At 40.8% G+C, this 25,586-nt stretch overlaps 1 protein-coding gene across 1 annotated transcript in view; it reads left to right on the forward strand.

Moving 5' to 3' along the window:
* STK38L (serine/threonine kinase 38 like) overlaps window positions 1-12,974 on the forward strand; it is an 80,004-nt gene extending 67,030 nt beyond the window's left edge. Inside the window, exons 6-14 of the mRNA XM_029205366.1 lie at window positions 1,443-1,566; window positions 3,094-3,248; window positions 3,856-3,958; window positions 4,139-4,200; window positions 5,940-6,057; window positions 6,490-6,613; window positions 7,825-7,920; window positions 9,909-10,000; window positions 10,107-12,974. Coding sequence (XP_029061199.1) covers window positions 1,443-1,566; window positions 3,094-3,248; window positions 3,856-3,958; window positions 4,139-4,200; window positions 5,940-6,057; window positions 6,490-6,613; window positions 7,825-7,920; window positions 9,909-10,000; window positions 10,107-10,234 — 1,002 coding nt within the window. The 3' untranslated portion in view covers window positions 10,235-12,974. The remainder of the gene's footprint in view (window positions 1-1,442; window positions 1,567-3,093; window positions 3,249-3,855; window positions 3,959-4,138; window positions 4,201-5,939; window positions 6,058-6,489; window positions 6,614-7,824; window positions 7,921-9,908; window positions 10,001-10,106) is intronic.
* The last annotated feature ends 12,612 nt before the right edge of the window (window positions 12,975-25,586 follow it).

Consider the following 25,586-nt stretch of genomic DNA (forward strand, 5'->3'; position numbering starts at 1 on the left):
TAAGTTTTTATCACATTTACTTGAATGCTAACCACTCTGCAAAATTAAGTAGCAACTTTTCTCCCCACTATTGTGGTACTGGATTACTATGCATGATACTTCCTATACTTTAGAAACATAGGCTCATTTTTGAAAACATATCCTGTAATCTGGCTTTAAGATACTTAAAAATAATCAAGCCAAGTTTATCCTGACAACCACAGAGGCAACACCAAAAGTTTGTTTTTCCTTTACCATCTTAAAATGCTTTGTAAAGGGCAATAGGTAAGAATTTTGGTATCATTTTTCACTTTATGAAACAGGTCCAGAGAGATTTTAAGGTTTTTGATGCCAGAAAACAAGTTTTTAGATTTTTTTTTTTTTTTTTTTTTGCGTTACGTGGGCCTCTCACTGCTGTGGCCTCTCCCGTTGCGGAGCACTGGCTCCGGATGCGCAGGCTCAGCGGCCATGGCTCACGGGCCCAGCCGCTCCGCGGCATGTGGGATCTTCCCGGACCGGGGCACGAACCCGTGTCCCCTGCATTGGCAGGCGGACTCTCAACCACTGCGCCACCAGGGAAGCCCACGTTTTTAGTTTTTAACGTTTATTCTTGTGCTTTGATTTTGATCTCAGAGCATTTACTGTATCAGATCATAATACAATAATCCCAGATAATTTAAGCAGATCATGTTTTGTTGTCATGAAAAGGTTTACAAAATCTGTGTTCTTGTGTGCTTTAGGTCAGAGTTCATAATGATGCACAATGAAAATAGCAAACGCATAAGATCAAATCCTATCGTTAATTAATCTTTGAAGAAAGAATGTATAACTATATCAGTGGAAAAGCATCTGAAAGTTGATTATACCAACCCCACAAATCACTCAGTTTATAAAATTTTTCAGTCTATTGTTCATATAATAGTAGCTCTAGTAATTATGTGTCTGACAAAAGGAAGTAGCAAAATCCCAAAAAGTTATATAATAATTTGCTGTAGATGTTTATAAATATTATAAAAGTCCATTATAACAAAATGATATAAAATTATTATAAATGTTTCTCCTTCTTAAAAAAACAACCTAATGGTTAAAGACCAAGTCAGTCCCTTTTTTGGACTAGTAAGAGTTAAAAATAGTTTGCTAGGGACCCACACTTTGTCATATCCATCTATAGGGCATTGCTTACTACTTTTAACTTCTAAGTCAGACCCTAAATTTACATGACAAAGCCAAGATCCTTGGCTAGGTGGAGATTCTGGTTAGAAAAATTTTAGACTAATCATTTTTCTACTTCAAAGGCCTCAGCTTCCCCTTGTGATCCCACGTTTTCAGGCCTAAAGATATCAGCTAAAATAAACTATTTCCTGAGCTTCTCCAAATTTACTGAGAATATGATAATTGTTAAGAAGTAAGCTTGGAAAATATGTAATGTGTTACAATTATTTTTTCAAAATACATTCTTCCAGGTGGCCCATATCCGAGCAGAAAGAGATATTTTAGTAGAAGCAGATGGTGCCTGGGTGGTGAAGATGTTTTACAGTTTTCAAGATAAGAGGAACCTTTATCTAATCATGGAATTTCTCCCTGGAGGTAAAAGCAAACAATAGCAATGACAGACTGACACAAGCACATTGTTATATGTAATTACAATTTTTTTATTAGATTTACTTTTTTATCCCTAGCTCTGAGGTTTTACACAGTCAGTCATGATTTTCTAATAGTTCCTCCCACAATAATGCTAATTTGGACCACAAATCAGATTATTTTGAAGAAATGATAAAGTTGGCACATTTTGAATATTATCATTCTGTGTTTACTGTATATAATTATTTAGATCTTTACAAGTCTGGAGTTAAGAACAAGTCACTAAAGAAGAAGACAAACAACCCAGTGGGCAAATGGTAGGCAGTGTACACAAGAAAACTCTGGTTAGTCCACAAATAGATAGGAAAATGTTCAACTTCACCCATATTCAGGGAAATGCAAATTAAAACAAGAATGAGATTCCATTTCACACTCATCTGATTAGTAAAAACACTGAAAGTCTGATGGGGCTGTGGGAAATGGGCCTCTCACCTGTGCGAAGGAATCTCTGACCCTTACAGAGAGCAGTTCAGAGATACCAGTAAAGTTGAAAATGCACGTGCGCAAGAGGCCTGTAAAAGGATGCTCATTGCAGCAGTGTCATAATAGTGAAAAACTAGACACAAGGTTAATGTCCATCAGTAGAAGAATCGATAAATAAAATGTGGCATAATTGTGTGATGAAATGTTTTACAGTAGTGAAAAGTCAGGAGCTCTATTTCAATAGTAGGATCTCAGAAACAAAGTAGAATAATAAGGCAAGCTGTGGAATTATGTACAGTTGATATTACTTATGTAATTTTTAAAAACATACAAAAGACGGTAAATTCATAGATTAATATATATGTATATGAAAACATACTTCAAAAATAAGCTGGAAGAATGCACACCAAACCAAATCCATGATAATGGCTACTCAGCAAAAAGGGAAAGGGGACTAGAATGGGAATGGAGGACAAAGAGCCTGCATGGTATTTTTTTTTTTTAAGACTTGAAGCATCATGAAAAAATATCAACAATTGTCAATTCTGAGTTGTAAATTCACCAGTGTTTATTCTTTGCCCCTTGTAAAAGAGCAAGATTTCTTGAAAACAAAAAAATGTCTAGAAGTGACCCTCTTGGTGGGATGATGACCTATTTTTGTTGGCCCAGAGAGTACTGAGTGTTTTTGAAACCTGAATTTGAAAGAATATATCCCACTTCCAGGTGTGCTTACACTGATTCATTCTCACATTTTGACATATTTTCCTCAGCCACTTATTCTGGATGTTGAGTGGTAGATATTACTTCTTTATCACCTCTGCTCTGATTTGATTTCACATACTTTCTACCTTAAAACCATTAAATGTCATGAAACTTTTCCTTATGCAGTGACACTTTTTTTATTGGGCCCTAGAGATGGTAGGAGGTACACTGGGTAGATCATAAAGTGCAAAAATTAGGCATATGTTGTATATTACAAAGAAATCTTTTATAAGGCATTCCCCTTTTTGAGGCATTTCTAACACATGGTACTTATTCTCATTTAATTAGGTGACATGATGACATTGCTAATGAAGAAAGATACTTTGACGGAAGAGGAAACACAGTTCTACATTTCAGAGACTGTTCTGGCAATAGATGCGATCCACCAGTTGGGTTTCATCCATCGGGACATTAAACCAGACAACCTCTTATTGGATGCCAAGGCATGTGAATAAAGTGAATTATTAGGTTGCTGGTTATTTTATGAAGTAATAGAGGTGATTTTGTGATTGGAAATGGGCAACTGCAATTTATATTATTGCTAACCTACATTATTTCATAGACTGATATGGTAGGAGAGAGCTGTGAAGTGAAATGACATCAAGGGGAAACTGGCTGTCTTTTGATCATCTTCCATTTTCCACTCCTTAAAATAATCATCATCAAATATTGATAATTTTACGTTTCACCTGTATGAATTCTAAGCTAAGAATTTTTATGATTGCATTTAGAAGAGTTTGTGGGGTTTTTTGGGTTTTTTTTTTTTTGCGGTACGCGGGCCTCTCACTGTTGTGGCCTCTCCTGTTGCGGAGCACAGGCTCCGGACGCGCAGGCTCAGCGACCATGGCTCACGGGCCCAGCCCCTCCGTGGCATGTGGGATCTTCCCGGACCGGGGCACGAACCCGTGCCCCCTGCATCGGCAGGTGGACTCTCAACCACTGCGCCACCAGGGAAGCCCATTTAGAAGAGTTTTTAATGAGGCTTTTGTCTCTAAGTTAATAAAACCTATTGATTTTACTAGGTTTTGTCTTTCTTCTTTTTATCCTCAGGGTCACGTAAAATTATCTGATTTTGGTTTGTGCACGGGATTAAAGAAGGCTCATAGGACTGAATTCTACAGAAATCTTACACACAACCCACCAAGTGACTTCTGTAAGTTTGATTTTGGGGGGTTAAAGTAGTACAGCTGGTTTAATGCAGGACTGTTGAGAACTGAAGCTTCTCTCCTTCTCCTCACCCCTTAAACCAACGTATTTTCAATGGATATGTGTGAATTTGTTTTCTGGTAAGAGTTTTTCCCTCGTAATTACAATTCTGTCTTGTTGAAATCAGCATTCCAGAACATGAACTCAAAGAGGAAAGCAGAAACATGGAAGAAGAACAGGAGACAACTGGTGAGTTGAAGGCAGAAGTTTGTGCCCTGGTCCTAAAATCTCACTTGGTATTTGCTTGGTAATTTGGAGCTTCACAATGATTAGTTCTTACTTCATAGCAATGATAGAGCTTGTTCCGGGATCATAGAGTTTTCTTAGTTTCTCTGTAACATTTCCCTGCCTGTAAAGGAAAATGCTGATTTTTACTTTATGATTTCACTTCAGAATATTTTACCAAGCATATCTATAATTAGTTAATCTGTCTGTTTACGAGTACTGGCATTCTCTATAAAACTCACCGAGATGAGTGTAAATTGTAGTAAATGCCGTATGATTTTCATGTTTCCATTTTCCCTACCTGTCCTGATGCAACAGATGTCAATCAGCATAAGTAAGGTTATTGTGTGCTTCTAAGAACTTCATAGAGAAAGTAAACAGAAAGTTTGGCATGTTAACAGTGTTACAATAAAATAGATAAAATAAAATTGGAAAGCAGACTTTACTGCAGATAAACTTAGTGACTGCTTTAATGTGGAACGACACTGTCTATTTTTAACCCCACAGGATTCCTCCTCCATTACTCAGCAAGTATTAGAATCATTTGCCCCTTTTCCTCTTTCCCTTTATCCTCTTAACTAGGTCCATGAACATTGTCAAGGTTAGGAATGTGCCTTTTGACTTTAATTTCCTAACTTCTTGTACAATGGCCTGGTACATATCAACACTCTGTAAATATTTGTTAAATTCAACCAAGTGATGAAGAGAAACTCATTCAGCAGTCCCTCAGGAAGGTAAATAGACTGAAAGGCAAGAGTCTGATACCCTCTCAAAGCAAATAAAATGACCTCACTCTCTCATTAGCCCAAGTAAACTTTTTGTGCTTGTAAAACATTTTGGTGTTTTTATAAGTTTTTAAAAATGTTTTGAGCTATGCATTAATGACAAAATCTTCCTTCTACTTTTAAATGTGTCACTTTTAGATCAGATTTTACAATTGAGAAAAGAATTGTAGTATTTCCTACTTTTAAAGGGAAAAATGAATACTGCCTAAGGCTATGGTGGGAATTCTGTACCCCCTGATTACAGAATATTCACACTGATTACACATGTGTAGGTTTTATTATTCTTGTGACCATCATGACTTACATCAGTGTTTCCCAGTGAAGAAACAGAGGGGACTCTTGGTATTTGGGGCAGAAAATTCTTTTAGAACCTGTATCCCCTGCCCACTCTATGCCAATCATAAACTGCATTGCTTTCTAATGGATAAGCAGTGCCCTGGAAATGAGTTTATAATGAACATACGTGACGTTTTTATAGTAGGCTGTAATTTACAAACACATTCCTTTGCTTGTTTCATCCTCGTATCCACTCTGTTAGGGCAGGTATTATTACTCCAATTTTATGTGAGCAGAAGCTGAGGCTCAGAAAGGTTGAATAACTTGCCTGAGAGCACATTACTAGTGAGTGGGGAAGCCAGGCTTACTGGGCACAAGCTTTTTATTCTTTTTGGAATGGATTTAGGGCTAAATACATAAATAACGTTGTTGAGCTCTTTGGGGGACAGAAATCATGTCTTAAATAACAAATTATCTGACTCAGTGCCTATCACCAAGCCTTATACATGATAAACACGCAAAACAAGTATTAAATGAAAAATTAACTTCTGTATATATTGGTTTTTCCAGTAGTGAGCCATACTTGGATCTTTAAAAAAATATATATTGAGAACACTGATTTGACAAGCTGTTCCTTTGCAGGCATATTCCACAGTGGGGACACCAGATTACATTGCTCCAGAAGTGTTCATGCAGACTGGGTACAACAAATTGTGTGACTGGTGGTCTTTGGGAGTAATTATGTATGAAATGCTAATAGGTATGTTTTATCATTCATTTATGTACATACCATATAAATTTCCTTGAGTGCCACTGATGAACATATTGTAGATATTATGGGCTGAAACATCTGAACTCTTTAAACTGATTTCTGACATCCGCCAATGTTAAATACACACTGATAAATATCAGTGAGCTCTCCAGGGATCTTCTGTCAGGAAGGGGGCATTTAACTGGAACGCCCGTGTATCAAAATTGTGTCTGCATGGCCTTTTAGGTAAAAGAGGGGCAATGCTTTAAATCCTTTATTTTATTGACTTTATTAGCAATTTTATTATAAATGGCTGAATGGTGGTATTTTTTATCGTTAAGCAGAGCACCCAGGGCTATTTTGTTTTCTGTGACACGCATATAATAGGTGTAGCATATTTGATCACAAAAGCTCATGAAACTTGTTTTCTCTGATACGTAGGATATCCACCTTTCTGCTCTGAAACACCTCAAGAAACATATAGGAAAGTGATGAACTGGAAAGAAACTCTGGTATTTCCTCCAGAGGTGCCTATATCTGAAAAAGCCAAGGACTTAATTCTTAGGTTAGTAGTTAAATCCCTAGAAGAGTTTGTGGTATCTTAAAACTTCACAGGGACCTAAAAGACTAAATTGCCTGTTTCAGCTTTGTGGGAGGAAAAAGACTATCACTGATCTATACAGTCAAAGGCATCAGTAAAGAAAAGGTGTTTTTTAAAAATGAAGACTCTTAAAAGGAATTATGCAGGAAAAAAAGTCAGAGTTAAGAAGAGGGAAGAGGCCTTGTATTATTTCAAAGGTCACTCCTGTTAAAATACAATGACCTGGGCTTCCCTGGTGGCGCAGTGGTTGAGAGTCCGCCTGCCGATGCAGGGGACACGGGTTCGTGCCCCGGTGTGGGAAGATCCCACATGCCACGGAGCGGCTGGGCCCGTGAGCCATGGCCGCTGAACCTGAGCGTCCGGAGCCTGTGCTCCGCAACGGGAGAGGCCACAACAGTGAGAGGCCCGCGTACCGCAAAAAAAAAAAAAAAAAAAAAAAAATACAATGACCTTATCCCTATTCCCTAAAGAGAAAGGGAAAATAAATTCTTAGTAGCAGTTTATATCACAAAAGTCTCTATATGAAACCTTTTCTAAGCACAAGATTCCATTCTGTTTCTCAACTAAGATGAAGTGTTTAGGCTCTGTTGTAAATGGCTGGAAGGAATATAAATTGGGCAACCCATGGGAACAGCCAGTTGGCAGCATATTATACAAAATCTTCAACTGTCTATGACCTTTGACCCAGCAATGCTACTTCTAGGAATTTCGCATATGCAGATAATGAGATGTGTGTAAAGATTTAGGTACAGTATGTTATCTTGATATTGTTTTTAGTAATGAAAAATTGAAAACCTTCTAAATGTTCAACAATAGTGAACTGGCTAAATAAATTGTAGTGTTTCCATGTGTAAATTTTAGAAAATGAAGTTATAGAAAAATATTTAATGACTTTGAGAAATGTTCTAAGTGAAAAAAACAGTCCTAAAATGGTAACTACTTATTAACACAATATTTTTTAAATTATATTAAAAGACTAGAGGGAAATAGCTTCAGTGTTTATAGTAGTTATGTCTGAGTAGTGCAATTATAGATGATTTCTATTTTTTTCCCACATCTCCCACAATAGAGTTAACTTCAGTAAACAGAAAAAAAGATGAAATGTTTGAAATCATGCAAATAGACTACTTTAGATGTAATCTGCATAGGATAATTTCTCTGTCTCCGTTTTCCAGGTTTTGTATTGATTCTGAAAATAGAATTGGGAATAGTGGAGTAGAAGAAATAAAAAGTCATCCTTTTTTTGAAGGTGTAGATTGGGGGCACATCAGGTATGTTTATAGGCTTTGAGTGGGAGAGGTCTGAGTAAAAACTTTTCTACTAGATTTGGTGATTAATTTTTCTTTGATTCTGCTAGATTAAATACAAGAAGTAGCACTGTGATAATGTGATAAATCAGTGTTCTCTGGATTATCTAAATGAGTGAGACTATAGTGGCTATAGCTAAATGACTCATTTTATCTAATGTCCACTTTAAGGAAAAAGCACATATTGTGCCCCTGTTTAGATTTTGATATTCAGAGTTGCATGACGGAGACTGTTCGCACAACAAAGATATAATTACATTTGACTCTATAACCCCTCATTTTTGTCCTCTAATTAATATACCATACTGTGTCTCCTTCATTAATTTGTAAGAATATACAGTCCCTCTTTTGAACATTGTGGGGAAAGTTAAATAATGCAAGTAACTTTTAAGAATTTGCTTACGGTTGTTCGTTGTGAGCATTGGCCTTTATTCAGTCTGTGGCCAAACCACCTGCAGTGGCTCTGGTCTATTCCTCAGACAGCAACAGTTTAGAAACAAGTCTGATCGTGCCGTTTTCTTCCTTCTCTTTGCACTTAGAATAAAACTAAGGATCCTTAACTGCTTTTCAGGATCGTAGGATGTGGCTCTTGCTTCATCTGTACAAGCTGCATCTTGTATGGTCTTTCCCACTTCTCCCACCCCCAGGGTTTTGTCATTTGCTCTTCATTCTGACGAAAATGCTCTTCACCTCCCTGCCCCTCCCTGCCCTTGCCCTGCCTAGCCAGCCCCTTTTCACCTTCAAGACAGTCTATGTGTCCCTTCACTGGAGATCGTCACTGGAGCTTCTATGATATGCTAGGCACTCTACCTGATTATAGCCAATTTGGGGGGATCATTTATTGTATGTCCAGCACTGTTCTAAGTGCTTTAGATGCATTTCTCATCTTATCCTCATAATAAACCTGTCACAGAGAAGTAATTTGCCTGCAGTGCCTCAGCTGGTGAATGATCTAGCTAGAACTGCTAACTAGAACTAGACCCAGGCAGTTTGATTCTAGAGTCCTGACTCTTACTTGCTACACTGTATTATACTGTCTATACAACACCTCATTGAGCAGGACTATGATTCCCCCCTGTTACAGTTGGAAGGATGCTTAGAGACTACCAGTCCGGTCTCCTGGTTTTATATTAGGGAACAGTCACGGTACCTAAGGTCATCCTGCTAAGTAATGACAAGAGATTAGATCTCAGGGCACCAGGGTCTATGCTTCTTTACACTAAACTAATGTAAATTTATTAAGTTAGTACATTAAGTATAAATAGGTTAGAATAATTCTGGGGAAAATATATACATGCTCTTACATAATTCTGTAAACTTATCACCTAATAGATCCAATAAGTACTTGTAAAAAAATAGAAGCAATAAAAATTGATAAATTCTTTTAACTATTTTTAGCATGGTAAGAAGGCATTTTCATGACTTAGTATTTTTTTTAACCTAATGTCCCTGATTCCCTTAACATTTATATGACTGAGAAGTGTTTGGATTCAGATTTCATCACAAATGTGTAGTCCCTTCACTCTTTGAGCCCCTTATTTTCCTAAATGACTTGATTTACGGATCCTCTACTAGAAGAATTCTATTCCTGAATTAATTAGGTAGGATCCAGTCCCCACAATATCTAGGGTACTTTATATAATGATAAAGTTCTTTAAATAAAATCTTTTCTGCTTTCCCTTTCATTAACTCTTATTTTTCCTCTTTAAAAAGACAGCATGAGAAAGTCTTGGTACAAAGAAATAAAAATTCCAAGTAAATGATAATATTTTAATAAAAAAATTATACTCATATATGAAATCCACTTAACTACAGATATTTTCAAATCCATAATAAATTTCCTTGGTTCTTCTAATATCTATAGAACAGCATGCAGAATTTGCAGGCAGGATTATGTTTTGGAAAACTGAGTTCAAGAAAACTTACCATGGTTACTCAATACCTTTTTATAGGGAAAGGCCAGCAGCGATCCCTATAGAAATCAAAAGCATTGATGATACATCAAATTTTGATGACTTTCCTGAATCCGATATTTTACAACCAGGTAGGACAATCTACAACACAATTAACACTATTAAAAGTCTCTGAAGATGATGACGTTTTCATTAATGAAATTCCTTTGCTCTTCGTTAACTTTTCTATCTTCCTAGTGCCAAACACCACAGAACCGGACTACAAATCCAAAGACTGGGTTTTTCTCAATTATACCTATAAAAGGTTTGAAGGGTTGACTCAGCGTGGCTCTATCCCCACCTACATGAAAGCTGGGAAATTATGAATGAAGATCACATTCGCTCACAACCCAGAGAACTCAGGTAGCTGCATCACCAGGCTTGCTTGGCGTAGATAACAGTACACTGAAATACTCCCGAAGATGGTGGTGCTTCTGACTACAAGAGGAAATTCTACAGGATTAGGATTTCTAAGACTACTACAGGAATTGGTTGGCAGTGCCAGCTGGCTTTTTTTTTTTTTAATATTTTATTATTTTTGTTAACTTTATTATATGAAGGTACTGGAATAAAAGAAATGTACATCCCTTTCTAACTGCACTGCCTACATGCGTATTAAGGTCCATTCTGCCTGTGTGTGCTGTGGCTTTGTACTGTAACACCTCTAATCAATTCAGGAGCAACATATGTCATTTAAAGCAACATAGGCTCACCTGTAGGTAACACTGCAGTATTGCTGTTTTACTGCAAACCTTATGGGTCTAGATAATCAATAAAAGCCATTAGAACACTTGCCCTATTGGTTTGGACATGTATAGAATATATATGAAGACAAATTCCCTAATGGTTTTAAGACATTTTAAAAAGGAAATACACTGGTTATTTAAAAAATAGAATTTATCATCATGTTATTGCACAAACTCCACAGTAGGGAGTGACAAGTTTATAATAAGGAGGAAGTTTTAACACCTTCACTCAAGCACTCCACTAATATATTTACTTTGCATTCAGAAATACTGATGACCTTTATATATGTAGTCTGTATACTCATAGGGAGATGTACTGTATTATATAAAATGTAAAGTTGCTTTTCTTGTGACAAGAGGACTTCTTTTTTAACAAGAGGACATGGCATTATTTTAATTTGATTATGGTGAGTTGAATTTAAGAAATGACCATGAGGGCTGCTTGTAGAGAACTAGTGTATTTTTATTAAACTATTTTTTTAAACGTCAGACTTCTGATCATGTAAATGGACTTGTAGAGAACAAAGAGCTATTTACTTTGGTTTTCTAGAAAGTTGTTACATATCATGGCTGGTTAACCTTTCTTTCTTTTGATGAAAATTTTTCCTTTGATAGTACTTGTATTATTGTGCCATTATTTTCTTATACTCCAAATGTACCAAAGATCCTGAACAGAGTGGATGTTCACAACTGAGGAGAATTTTACTGTCCTGTGGGAATGCTGTCTTCAGATCTTTGATAGAGGCCAGCTCATTCAAGGGCAATATTGTTCATGTTTAGCTACATCACTGTGGCTAATGTAAATGGAATTAAGGAAGTAAATGAAGGCCGGTGGGTTGTGATTAGAGAATAGGCGTGATGATGTCAGCAGCAAATTCTTTGGGTATTTCCCTAAGAATGGAATAGTCTTTTCTAGCTCAACATTTTAATTTTAAAATGACTCTCTGAGGTTTTGGTTTCATCAGTAGTAGTGGAGAAGTAATACTTTATCAAAGAATGGCCTAATGTTTGTCTTAACTGTTAACTGGTGGAATTTTTTTAGATACAACAGTTATCACTATTACAAATGATCTGTGATCAGAATCTAAAATGATAATTTATTTGTACGGATGTTCTTCTTAGTGGGGAAGAATTGCATAGGATCATTATGCAAATCTACAAAAGACTTTATAAATGTTGCTGCTTGCTGGGGAACTCCACAGTGTTTTAATAAGGTCATTCTAGTTTTTTTTCCTGCCCTGTTCTCCCCTTCCCTTCCTCCCCACTCCTTCCCTTCCCTCCCTTTCCTTCCTTTCCCTTTCCCTCACCCCACTCTTTCCTAGTATTTGTTTGATACTTGTTATGTGTTCATCTAATAGTTCACCTCCATTTTTCTTATTTGGATCATCTCTCATCTAGGAGAGAGAACTATTAAAATCCTGGGGTTATCTCAATTTGACTAACTCTGGTTTTTCTAATTATAACTGCCTCTAATTGTAAAAAATCTTTAACTTATGTTTAGTTTTATGAGATTTTTCTCAAACACCCCCCCCATTTTAAAAAAGGATGTTTTGCTAGTGTGATAGTGAATGGGTAAGATATGGGAAAATTGCAACGTTCTCTGGCTCTAATATGGTAACTCTTGTAGTATAAAAAAATTCAAGTTGGAGAGAGAGATTGATATAGAGGAGCTGAGTTTACCTTTTAATTGAATAAGAATAGAGCGTTTTAGTTTCCGTCTCCTTCATTCTTAATAATAGGAAGAACTTGGGAATAGTTATGGTTTCTTGGCAGTGGAAGGGCAGTTAGGGAAAATTTACTTTGTTTAGAGTCTCATTTTTCCCTGGAGTTAATAGAGTGATTCATAATCTTTGGGGTTTCCTCCTCATCAAAAGCATTTCTTAAGTGCCTATCTAGAAGCAATTGAAGACTGCATCTGCCCTTTGGAAGCTAAGAATTTGACTCATGATGTAAATTAGCTAGACGACTTGCGAAGTACCCTTGAGATTGAATTTTCTCTATTATATACTTCCCATATTTCAGGTGAACCACTTAATTTAAATGACGAAACCCTATCTAATCAACTGAGCATAATGACATTTTCTTTAAATTAGACTCTATTTTGAATTAAAGAGTTTTGTTATACACTGTGTGTTCTTGGTTTTTCTAAGTATATAGAAAGCTTGTATAATTCAGATTTATTGATTTCCTGATTTAATGTAGACTTTGACTTTTTTTATTAAAAAAACCTTTGTATTAAAGCAAGTTATGTTATTTTTCTTTTATGCTTTTCTTATTAACATAGCTTTAAATCTTTAAATTTATTGAAGCGTAGTGCAATCTGAGAATAGGGAATTTCTTATAAGTCAACCTCTTCTGAATGGAATATATATATGATTTAATAAGCTATTAGTTGAATGGAAAATAACAAGTGTGGAATATTCAAAACTTTCTTTGGTTGCTAAGGCTCAAGATAGGATTTCATTTATTTCTATAATAACATACTTTTTCTGTTTTTTTAAACGCCCGTTATCTTTGTGTAAATCTGTAAATCTCAAAACATTTTTAAGTACATTTATTCTTGGTGCTTTATTGTAGAAAACCTTTAGACAATCAACCCATCAGTATCTACTGGTAGGAGAAACAGCTATCCATCTATCAATGATCTACAAATAAACGAATTGAGCTTTTAATCGGTAGAGAGGTCCCTGCCCACCAAACACACTCTCTCTTTGAATTGCTAAGACTGAGAACATTCAAAATAACCGTTTTGGTACAACCATGATTATTTCCTCTTGTCTTTATTTAAATTTTATTTTCTCTATAGAAGTGCACTTATTTCTGGAAACTTTTAATGAAACAAACACTTGGAACAAATATAAGTACAAGACACTTAGGACTACTAGAGATATTTTAGATTTTTATGAAAAAAATGAGGGAGATATTGCTGTTTTAAAAAGGTCTGAAATAATAAAAATAGATCTTAGTTATTTTTTTTAAAGCAATATAAATTATTCAGTTGTCTGGAAAAATAATCACCAGGCTATCGAGTTCTGTCTTCAGTTACTGGGTTTCAAAGAAATGTTTTGGTGGCATGAGGCCTTTTTCCTTGAAGGTAAGAAAAAAATAAAAACTATGTTTATAATATTTCTGCTGGTGAGGTTTTTTGGTTATATTTTCAAGTTTTGAGATAGGTGTTATCCAAAACTCAAGAAAGACTATTTTGTAAATGTATCCAACTTTTATACTTAAAGATTACATCAAGAACAAAATAAATATTTTAAGTTTCAATTGTGTTTAAACAATTAAGATAGTTGTACAGGTTTATATACAGCTACCCCACCCACTAGGCCAAAACCAATTGGCAGGCAGAAGTGAAATCTAAAATGCCTCAAAATTAAATTGAAAATGCCTCAAAATAGTATGGAAACGAGTGATGTAAGTGCCCCAGGTACCCAGGTACCACCACATCTGTCCCATGGGAGACACTGATCATTGATCATGATACTCTTTCTGCTGAGCTCAGAGGGAGCCAATCAGAATCCTGTTCATCCTAGTTGTGCTCCCAACTGTTCCCTGACTGACATTATTTCAGTAATGCTGTTGTTAAGACAAAACGGTGAAAACATTGAGTGTCAAAATTTGGACGCTGGAGCAAACTTGGACTCCTCTCTACATTTACCTTCTTTCAAAAGCATCTTCTGATTAAAAGAACTTACACTGGTGTACAAAATGCTCTCACCTTATTCTATTGATCTGTGAAATAAAGTAATTGCTATCATTTTACAGGTGATGAACATGAAGCTGAGCGTGACTTACCCAAACAGGTAATAAATTGCTCTTGAATCAAGTCCAGTCTGCTCCCAAATCACAGAGCATGCTTCATTGCAAATTACCTCGTATGCTTCTAGACCTCAGAAAAACACATGGGAAGCAAGTGACAGAGTTGTCACTTTGGGTGCTTTTGACTGCAAGTGTCAGAAGATGAAAGTAAAAGTGGTTTCAACAATAAGGAAAATGAGTATCGTGTAAAACTGAGACACAATATAGGGACCTTCCAGAGTAAATTTAGGATCTCAAATATATCATCAAGAATTTAAGTTCTGGGCTTCCCTGGTGGCGCACTGGTTGAGAGTCCGCCTGCCGATGCAGGGGACGCGGGTTCGTGCCCCGGTCTGTGAAGATCCCACATGCCGCGGAGCGGCTGGGCCCGTGAGCCATGGCCGCTGAGCCTGCGCGTCCGGAGCCTGTGCTCCACAACGGGAGAGGCCACAACAGTAAGAGGCCCGCGGACCGCAAAAAAAAAAAAAAAAGAATATAAGTTCTTTGCATTTTTCTACTTTGTCATCCTCATTGTGTTGGATGTCCTTGGTCTTGTTTTCTTAGAGGGGCTAGATGGCCACAGGGAGCCTAAGCATCAAATCCTCACACAACAAGTCTTTAAAAAGAGAAACTACTGCTTGTTCATCCTCTTTTTAAGAGCAAAGAAAATCTTTTCCAGAAGCATTCTAAGCAAAGTACCCCCCCGCCACACACACACACACATTTTGTTGGCCATGATCATGTCATCCATCCCCTCCTACAACAGTACCTGGCCTGGTGACTGATTTAAAACTAATCAGGATTCACATCCCTGGTGCCAGAGTGAGGCTACCCTAAAGCACAGGGCTACGTACGGGATACCAGACCCAAATTGGAGTTAACCTCCAAGATACTCAAAAGGGTGCCACACAGGTTTATAGCAATGGTTCTTACCTGAAGCCACTGCATCTGGATTTTGTTGCTGGTTCTGCCACTGCCTATGTATAAACCGAAGGCTGGTCCATTAACGTCTTTCTTGACCCATCTAAAATGGGAATACTGAATACCACTGTGCTAGACCATGGCTCAGGTACTGGGAGCCCAGGTTTCTTGTCCTTCAGAGAACCAGGAGTACGGGTGGGTCTCTGGACATCATTCAAACAATGGATGTTTGGCCCAGTGATCAGGGCTTGGTCTTTTTGGTGCTATTGCCATCCCTGCCAGCTGCTATTCATCTCATTGGTCCATCTCCCCCAAAGCTGTTGTATCAGTATTAGGGATCCTCACCAACTTACTTCCCTTCAAGATCCAGCCAAGGGTGGGCCTAATCACTGTTGGTTCAACTGCTTTGTCTAACTTGAGAATCTGGGCTTTGATGAATAGAAATCAAGGCATTTCTCAGGGGCTTCCCTGGTGGCGCAGTGGTTGAGAGTCTGCCTGCTGATGCAGGGGACACGGGTTCATGCCCCGGTCCGGGAAGATCCCACGTGCCGTGGAGCGGCTGGGCCCGTGAGCCATGGCCGCTGAGCCTGCGCGTCCGGAGCCTGTGGTCCGCAACGGGAGAGGCCACAACAGTGAGAGGCCCGTGTACCGCAAAAAAAAAAAAGACATTTCTCAGGAGACTGCTAACCATTACAAAGTTATCTCTGAACTTACATTCCTTATCAAACCCTTAAACACAGGCTGACTTTTAAGTCTGTCAAAGGGAGAAATCCATAACAGGAAAGGGAAATTGTCCTTTGCCTTTCCTGTCCTCTTGGGTAAGACAGTCATGAGCAGAACTTGAAGAACCCTCCTGTACAGTTCTGTACAATATGGGGAGGATTGAGGGGGACCTGGGGCACCATACTTACTGTAAGAGTGTCCAAAACCTGCAGAAGTAAAAATTAGTTTAGCTTTTGACACGTACATACACAAATACATAATCTCTAAGGGGGAAATCCATATATAAAGAGATGTACGCACAACTATTCCCTCTTGTCCTAAGTTTTGTTCTCCCTGTATTTTTCTAGAAAGTTTAGTTTATTACTACTTCTGTCCTCTGGCTTTTGTAGAAATACACACACAATTTATCCCTTGCGACAACCTAGCCTTAAGAAAATTCATTTTTGACAAGTTGAAGCAATATTTCCTGAAGTAAAGTGCTCAGAGCAACTATTTCAAAATCAACTAGGGTGCGAATTCGAAATAAGGATTGAGTGTGTCTCACCCCAGACCTATTGAATCTGAGTTTCTGGGGTGGTTTTGAACTTCTGTACTGTCTCAATCCAACTTGGGGAACTACTGAGCTAAAGGAAAAAGGGCACTGGTTGGACTTTTCTAAAATGAAATAATACCTGCCTCATCGATTGTTGTGAGAACATCTATATGAAGTAACGGATGCCCAGTAGGTGACGTTCAGCAGTCAGCCCTTAGATTCATGCCTGGCACGGTGTACGTGCTCTATAAGCATCTGTGGACAAATGAATTAATAAATAACTGCATTTTGTGGGCGGCCCTTCTTTCCCTCTAAGGCCAACCTCAAAATGTTTTCACTTTTAATAAAAACATAAATCAACTCCAAAAGCATTGAAAAGGAATGTATCTCTTGCTAAAGTTGTTATTTTACAGGGAAATAATGTTAAGAAAGTTTGCATTACACAGTGAAGCTCCCTAAATACCCTTTTAAAAAATCTTTCTCAGATTTCCCTCCCTGTGGCAGCTGCCACCACCTCTTTTCCTCTCTCTCATGAGCATACCCTCCTGCAATTACCTTCTCTGCTTCTCCCCTCCACAGGCCAAGCCCAAGCCAATCTTTCCCATTCCAGAAGCCCACTAGAGGCCCATCTATCCCTCTAAGCACATTTGGCACCCCTGTTTCTCCTAACTGCACTCCCTCTCATCAACCTGCTCGGCAAATCCAAGAATCTTCCCCAGTATTCACCCTCCATAAAATGCCAGGGGTGGCAGAGTGATGGGGAAGAAAGGGTAGTTTTAAATATTAATAATTTATTTCCTCAGTCACTTGGGAGCTCATTAATGGGTAGTTCTTTTATGCATCACTGGAGTTGGTGTCTTCAATTTAACTACGCTCTGAAGCAGGTGGATTTGTTGTCTGTCCTGGACCAACAAATATCTAAGTGAACTTAAAGGGTACCCCAAGCTAAGTTACATTGTTACAATCCCAGCAGGAGGCTGACAAGAATAGGAATCTATAGTGTGTGAGACAGTGGTTCCTAATGCCAGTCCTGTTCTTGCCTGAGTACTTGGCAGTGAAGCAAATTACTGAACAAACTTAAGTTCCTCCTAGGATTAGCAATAATTCCTAAAGAGCAAACCTATTCCTGGGCTTTTGTCAAGGAAACCACATTGCCCAGAAGAAACTATACCATGCACTGTACAAGTTATGTTCCAAATCACTTTTCTTACATTTGGCCCGAGGAGAAAATGTAAGAAGACCAATAGTTGGAAATGAAAGATGAATTTCCCATCCATCTGTCAAGATATTGTGTGACTGTCTATTTCTGCCTTATCCTAGGAGGTATGACCACTCTTGAAAAAAAAAAAAAATCATGCCTTAGAATGTAAAGCTCCAGAGCATAAGGAAAAACTAGAAAGTAGAATTTAAACTTCAACAGTTGGGGGAACACACGTTAAACTAAGAATGATTTGCCCCAAGGAATCCGGTGGGTCTGTTCCCCTTGTGTGTTATACTTCCTGCTATCATGTTTAGGTTCTAGATTCTTTTCTCTTGCTCTCAGGCTTTTGGTGGAAGTGAATCAACATTTCTAAGAAATGAGGACTGCAGTGATTCACCGGCAAGCTTATCATGCCACTATGAACTAAGGAGATCTGACTTTTACCACCTGGCTTCTACTATCTACTGAGTGATCCTGGCCAAAATACTCATTTCTGAACCTCTGTTTGCCTACCAAGAAGACAAGAATTATAGGTGTTCAACCACCTCACAAAGGTTGTTGTGAGGCTCACATGAGATGATACAGGGAAAAATGCTTTGTAAGCAAAAGTGTATACACAGCCTGTATTGTACATTGTAACCAGGATCCTAGCAATTCCACTTCACCATTAAGGTGGCACTGAACATGTGTGGGTCTAAGAATGTCCCCTTAGCCTCCCAATCTTGGAAAACCACCTCCGAACAGTGTACACTTGTCTGGAAAGCCAGGGTTTGAACGCGTTCAGGGAAACCTAGGCCAGATTGCAAGAGTATCTGCTAGGCTCTGTGTGGAATTTTTCTTGATGAGCTGACAACATACGTTGGTGTTGGTGCATTTGGGGTAGAGTTCCAAGTCAAGGCTAGGGCTGGGATGTTTCAAGAATGGTTTTGATTAGGGATGTGTCTCGCTGTGTGTTACTGAGAGCAGCTTCTCCTTTCACCCAGCAGGATGAAGTCCCCGTGCCCACCTTAAGCGCAACAGTTTCTCCGGGTCTTGCCTATTTCCGTCGGGAACACGCGTCCAAATGCCCCCGCCAGGTTCGGTCCTAAGTAGCCCTCAGGACACAAAAAGCAGCTAGTTTCTACGCTGTAATGAAGAGTCCTGGTAGGAAGACTAATAAATTTAGCCTGGTTGATGCAAAGCTTTGGTGTTTTCTCGGCCGTTCCTTTTCTCCACTACCTCTACTAGACAAACTGTGACCAAGTAAAACCCGAGGGTCCCGTGCGCGTAGAGCGAACCAGCGTATTCGGCATATGATGAGGGGCTGTCAAGTGATCCGCAAAGGATCTTGCTTCTGGATTCACAACAACTGTTGCAGTATCCCAAAGGGCTTCCTCGGTGACCCCTCTCTGTCATCGTACCCTCGTCTTTGCAGCTAAGCCCTTCCACGGCAGAAAAGAGAAGGGGCCGGAGAAGTCCCCCTTCCAGCTCCCCCCGGAAGCCCCTCCCACGCACCCCTACGCCCCCGGCCCCGTAACCCCCGCCATGCAATGATTTGCATCCATCCTTTACATTTTCCCCCCAAGGGAAACAACTCCAACCTCCGGAATAGGCAGACGACAGACCTGTAAGTGATCGGGGAAACCTGTTTTAAAGAGGCCGGTTTCCAGAAAGCCTCAAGGGGCTTTGTCGCGGGCCTCTACGCACTTTACCTCCTGCCGCAGGGGTCGGCGGGGCGGGGCGGGGCCGCCGTGACTCCGCCCTGCGCGCCATCCCTTTCTCCCGCCCCTGGTCCGGCGGCGCCCAGACCCCCGCGAGCGGGCGAATCCCCGCCGCACGTTCCGCGGACTCCGCTGGCCGCGCGCCCGGGGGCTGCAGTGGCGGCCGCCGCGGCACCGGGCAGAGCCCCGCGTGTGCCCGCGCCCTCACCCCGGGACCGCCGCCTGGGCCGGCGCAGGGCGAGCCCGGGGCTCTCCATGCTGCCGGCCCGGGGGCTGCGGAGTCGGCCGGGTGGCTCCTGCGATGGCGACGGAAGAGGAGGAGGCGGCGAGAGGTGAGGCTGCGGGCGCGTGGCTCCAGCTGCGGGAGCGAGCCCGATGCGCTAGGGGCGCTCGGGCCAGGCTGAGGGGCAAGCGGCCGGCACGGCGACGCCAGGTGGGCGCACTTTGCGCGGGGGCTGTCCTCCGGCCCGGCATCACCTGCTGTGGGCTCTGGGGCCAAGGTCGTTCCTTGCGGTACAGGTGCGGTGCGTCGCCCCGCGCATCCTCCCCGAGAGCGGGAGGCGGGGAGTGACGCCGGCTTTCGGACTGCCAGCAGCCCAGTTTCTTGGCCCCGGGCCGGACGTGTCGACGAAGGTGAGCTGGCAAGGGACCATCCACCCTGTGATGGCGAGCAGCCTGCCCCCGCCCACCACTGGGCGTTCACTTCGCCGTCTGCAGGGACTGCTGTGCGGACTTCTTAGATTTCGTTTTTCCCGTGTATAAACCAGTTGCCAGCAGCCATTAAAGGAGCTCGGGCTCTGCGAGCCCATTCCCTCTGAACTGGAAATACTCACTTTCTGTTCCCTTCTTCAAAAACTGCCCAGCGGCAGACGAGCGCGGGGAGGCAGGGCTCTCCGCACTTCTTACTCTCGAAAACCACAGATTGCACCGCAACAGCTGTCAGCGAGAGGCGGTTCTTGTGCCACTACAGCTTTAGGAAAGCCATCAGTGGAATTGGTTTGTTTCGTTTTATATTTCTTTGGAGTTTTTGTGACTTGAGCTGGAAGCGTTGCTACGTCTTTTTCCTCTCTCTGGTATTCACTGGCGGTCTCTTCCGTATGACTACTCATATAATTATGGGCTGATCATAAAATATTTGTTACTTAAGACGAACAGGAGGCAGGAAAAAAAAAACCCCATAGAAATAGCTAAAGGAAGACTGGCAGAGAGAAGTTCAGGGAAGCAGTTTATTAAATTTCCACTTTCCTTTTGGAATATTGTGATGAGTTTAGATTCTTCTCTGAAATACAGCATCATGAAAAGGGGTGCTTTTGAAAAATCTAATACAGTTGTGGGGATTTGGATCATGCGGAGATTTCTAAAATTCTGTCATGTGAATATTTGAAGTCTTTCTGGACGATATGAAGATGTGAGTAAGCACTGGTTTGAAAAGAGAAGGCAGTATGCATCGTTTTAAGCTCAGACATCCTCTCTGCTCTGGCTGTGACTGAACTCTGCCCTTTACTCTGTCACCTGGGTTAAGTTATTGCTATTTAGCCTTAGTTTCTTCATCTGTAAAATGGGGATAATTATAGTATCTGTCTTATAGGATTGTGACGATTAAATGAGATATGAATATATTTAAATACCTATGAAGTGCTTAGCTCAGTTCTTGGGAAATAGTAAGTATGCCGTAAATATTAGCTTAATATAGTTATTAATTTACAGCTTCAATTTGCTTTGTGAAAGTAATGAATCTCGTTTAGCCTATTAAGAAAGTGTTGTTGCACACAAGCTGAAATTGGCCAAATTGAAAGACTATTTGGGCTTTTCTGAAAAAAGGAGATGTGAAAATATACCTACCAATTCAAAACAGGGCTTTCACCAGGTAAGTCTTATGACAAGTATTTGGACAAAGTTTACTGATATTTAGCTGAATACCAGATGTTAACTTGGGAGTGATCAACACTAATCTTTCTTAGGTAAGAGGAGCAAAGTTTCCATGGGGGCCGGAAGGGCCAGCATTTATTGAGGTCCTATTATGTACCAGGCATTTCATGAGGGAGACCTTCTGTGGCCTCACAGCAGCCCTGTGATGTAGGAGATATTATCTCCCTTTCATAGATGAGGTGAGAACACTGAGGCTGTAGCCAGAAATTGACAAACCTGAAGTTAAAATCTGTGACTACTGCCTGGGCTGCTCTCCTTTCTTTCCTGGCTGGCTGGATGGTTGATGAGCAGTGTGCTCACTTCCAGACACCCTCTTTATCTAAAGAGGGAGAAAAAATATATTGTTACAAGTTCTCCCATTCCTGGAGAAGAAAACTGAAACGGAACAGAATTCTCAATGTCAGAATCCAGGGCCATGGCTTTTTTCCCTGGCACAAAATCCTTGCAGATTCCTTTTTCCTAGGCAATTTGACATTCAGGCCCTCATGGTAAAATAAAAACCTGGGAATTCCCTGGAGGTCTGGTGGTTAGGGCTCTGCCCCTCCCCTGCAGGGGCCACGGGTTCAATCCCTGGTCAGGGAACTAAGATGCTGCATGCTGTGGAGCGGGGCCAAAAAAAAAAAAAAAATCTAAGACTGGTGTATGGAGAAACCTCCCCATGGTTTGGTTCCACTGCTGAAAAAACTGGGCGCCTGGTTTTGAAGATGGCTACCCAAAATCAGCTGGTACATAATTGCCTGCTCACTTGTTTTTGACAGGCTTATGGTAAACACCAAGATTAAGCAAGCTGTCAAGTGCCTGGGCGTCCTCCTGGTAGCTGATTCCAGAATCCTTGGAGTTAGGAAGCAGCCAATCTTGGGGGAGCAGCACATTTCCCACGACTGACTGCCAGACTTGCTCTTCGGTCTAGGCATCGGAGGGGCAGCTTTCTCACCTTCCCTTCCCTCCACCCCTATCTTTTACCGTCCCATGTTCTCACCTGCGATGTTATCAGACCCAACTCTTTTGAGGTGTAGTTACTGTGGCTTAAGTTCATTTTTGTGCACTTCTGCAGTTATAGTGGCTTAAGTTCATTTTTGTCATTCGTGACATCAAAAGTCATGTCTTAATCAACTTTGCATAAACTCTTTTTCCTGGCCTAGATCCTTAGGGAAAGTTTCAGCCTGACGTGCATTACTCAGGATAAACCAGGATGGACTAAAATTACTTTTCACATGTTTTAGGTTAAGGAAAGAGAGAGGAAAAGAGAGAAGGGGGAGGAGGAGTGAGGAGAGGAGGGGTGGAGTAAAGAGAGAGGAGGAGAGAGAGAGGGAAGTAGCTGGGTAGAAAGGGTGTAAAGGGGAGGACAGAGGGGGAGGAGATGAGGGAGAACGAGGCGGAGGAGGGGGTGGGGAAGTAAGAAAAGGAGCACTGGGGGAAAGGGGGGAGGGCTGAGGAGGGATGGAGGTGAGGAGAGATGGGGGAGAGAAGGAAGGGAGGGTAGGGACTGCCACCCATCAGAGTTTGACTCCAGGAAAAATAAAAAGAAATTTAATGTTTAAAATATATGGGAGGGCTTCCCTGGTGGCGCAGTGGTTGAGAGTCCGCCTGCCGATGCAGGGGACGCGGGTTCGTGCCCTGGTCCGGGAAGATCCCACATGCCGCGGAGCGGCTGGGCCCGTGAGCCATGGCCGCTGAGCCTGTGCATCCGGAGCCTGTGCTCCGCAACGGGAGAGGCCACAACAGTGAGAAGCCCGCGTACTGCAGAAAATAAAAAATTAAAATAAAATATATGGGAAAACCAAAATATTCGTAAATACAGTGATTTCAGTGTACTTTTTTCCTTGTGGAAAGACTTCCTGGTTCTAAAAAGCATGATCTTTTTCTGTGCAGTGAACATTGATTAGAGCATCCTTTCGAAACCTCTCCCTTTACATAATGTTCAGGACATCATAAACAAGGTGATAACATTTCATTCTATAGCCCTGATTTCAGTTGCCCCATTGAGCTGAAGACCAGATTTCCACCACGACAGCTGAGTAACGCAGGTGCCTGGGATCTGGGTCAGCATCAGCATCACCAGGGGCTCAGTGAGCCAGGTGCCCCGCAGGAGACAAGTGTACCTGAGCCATCTGCCTTTGCTTTGAGACAGTGATTTCTTGCTCTGGTTTTTGCAAGTCTGCTGTATGGAGTGGCTCCCCCCAAATCTCAGCCCTTCTGTACCCCCTGCTTCACCCAATGCCTCTCTCCTTCCGGGCAGCGGGAGGCTCTGAGAACTTAGAAGAACCTACAATTTAAGCTCTTAGTGGAGCTGCGACCCCAGGTGAAAGATGTTCTCTGCAGTAGTGTGTAGTGTTTCTGGATAGTTACTGCTAACTTATGAAGCACTTGGCTGTACACGCTCCCCGCCCTGTTTTCTTCTCTTACTCGGGTGAAGTCACATTTACTGGTCTCTGACACGTAGTGTTATATCACTTTAGGCTATAATATCTCGTTTACCCAGCCTGCAATTTTTAACCTTAAAATATTTTAAAACTAATTAAAATATTTAAATCAGCCCAGTTATATAATGTTAAAATTCTCATTTGAAAATACTTAAATGTTGGTTGGCATGATAAGAAGTTTGTCATTTATCTAAGTAAATTAGTATTTCGTTTCTCTAGTCTTTAATCTTATGATTTAAATCTCTAGATAGTATCTTTACAGAGAGAGAAAAACAAAGGAGACTGAAGGAAAAGGACATAGAGGCTCATTCTTCCCCTCAGCATGGTTTGCATGATAGGGTGCTTACAATTGAGGATCAAGATGATTGCTATGAAACAGCAATTTCCAATACATTCCAAATGTTTTACTTACAATATTTTATTAATATTTTTACTTAGGTGAGAAGCATGCTTTACTGTATATGCTGAGCCTATTACAGGGAAAGTAGAGAAGCATCCATCAACTTTCTCTTCCGAAACATCTCCACTGTGTCTCCCTTACACGTACTAGACTCAGTTATGTGCCTTTCCCCATACGGTTTAAACGGTCCCACGTCCAGGCCTCTGCTTAGGCTGTCCGCTGCTCCGGGACTGTCCTGCCCTCTCTCCAGATGGGCCTCTAGGAGTCTTGAGGGCCGAGCTCAGGAATCACTGTGTTTCATCTGCCTGTGGAGCAGAAGATCTGGTGTAGGAAAATCAGCACAAGCTTTGGAGCCAGGCCATTGGGAATGTGAGTGCGAGTTTATATACTAGCTATGTGACCTCAGCCAAATTATTTAACTTCTCTGAGCCCCAATTTCCTCATCTATAGAATGGGGGTTAAAATTTTACCTACCTTGGAGAGTTATGGTGAATTAAGTGAGATGATTCCAAACTGTGTAGTGAAATCTGATGTTCAACAAATGATTTTTCTTCTTCTCCTCATGAACCCTCCCCAGAACTTCCCCCATCCCTAGATGGAAATGATTCTCCCCTTCTATTTCCACACTGTAGATTTTGGTGTGCCTATGAGAACATTTGTGCCTGCTTGCCACGGCGTATGTACGCATCTTAGCTCCATCCTTGGGTGGCACATTCCTAGGAGAACAGGGTTGGTTCTTGATCATCTTTACAATCTTCAACTCCTCGTACGTATTAAGTACCTAATCAAGTTTTATCGATTTTAAGTGAATATTGGTTTGAGGTACAGGCAGGGCTGGTTCGTTCATAAAGTATCCATTCAGTACGTACTTACTACTGTTCTAGGCAAACAGAGATAAAGAAATGGATAAAGCAAGCAAAAGGGTTAAAGAGCTTATAAGATGTATTAGGCGAGGTGAAAAGGCTGATGTGTCGTATAAGATAGACCTTAGCAAAATCTATAGTTTAACTGCTAGGAGTGAGCCTCCTCACCCAAAGTTGGGAAAAATTATATCTAGTTTGTGGGGGAGGGACTCAGAGAAGGCTTTTAGAGAAGAGGTCAAGTTTAGTACTGGTGACTAGACAACTCTTGTGGAGGCAGCCCAGAAGAGGGTCCTCCAGGACAGAGACTAGGCATGGATATGGAAAATTGTCAGTGATGTGCTTGGAAAAACTGTTGCTAAGATACTTTGGGTCTGGCCAGGAAAAGTGGAAAAGGAAGAACTGACCTGTCGTTGTCTTGTTAGTGTCATCGAGGGCTTCC

This window comes from Monodon monoceros, unplaced genomic scaffold (genome assembly GCF_005190385.1).
Source record: "Monodon monoceros isolate NGI ecotype Baffin Bay Population unplaced genomic scaffold, NGI_Narwhal_1 Super_Scaffold_6, whole genome shotgun sequence".
In the NCBI taxonomy this organism is placed as follows: Eukaryota; Metazoa; Chordata; class Mammalia; order Artiodactyla; family Monodontidae; genus Monodon; species Monodon monoceros.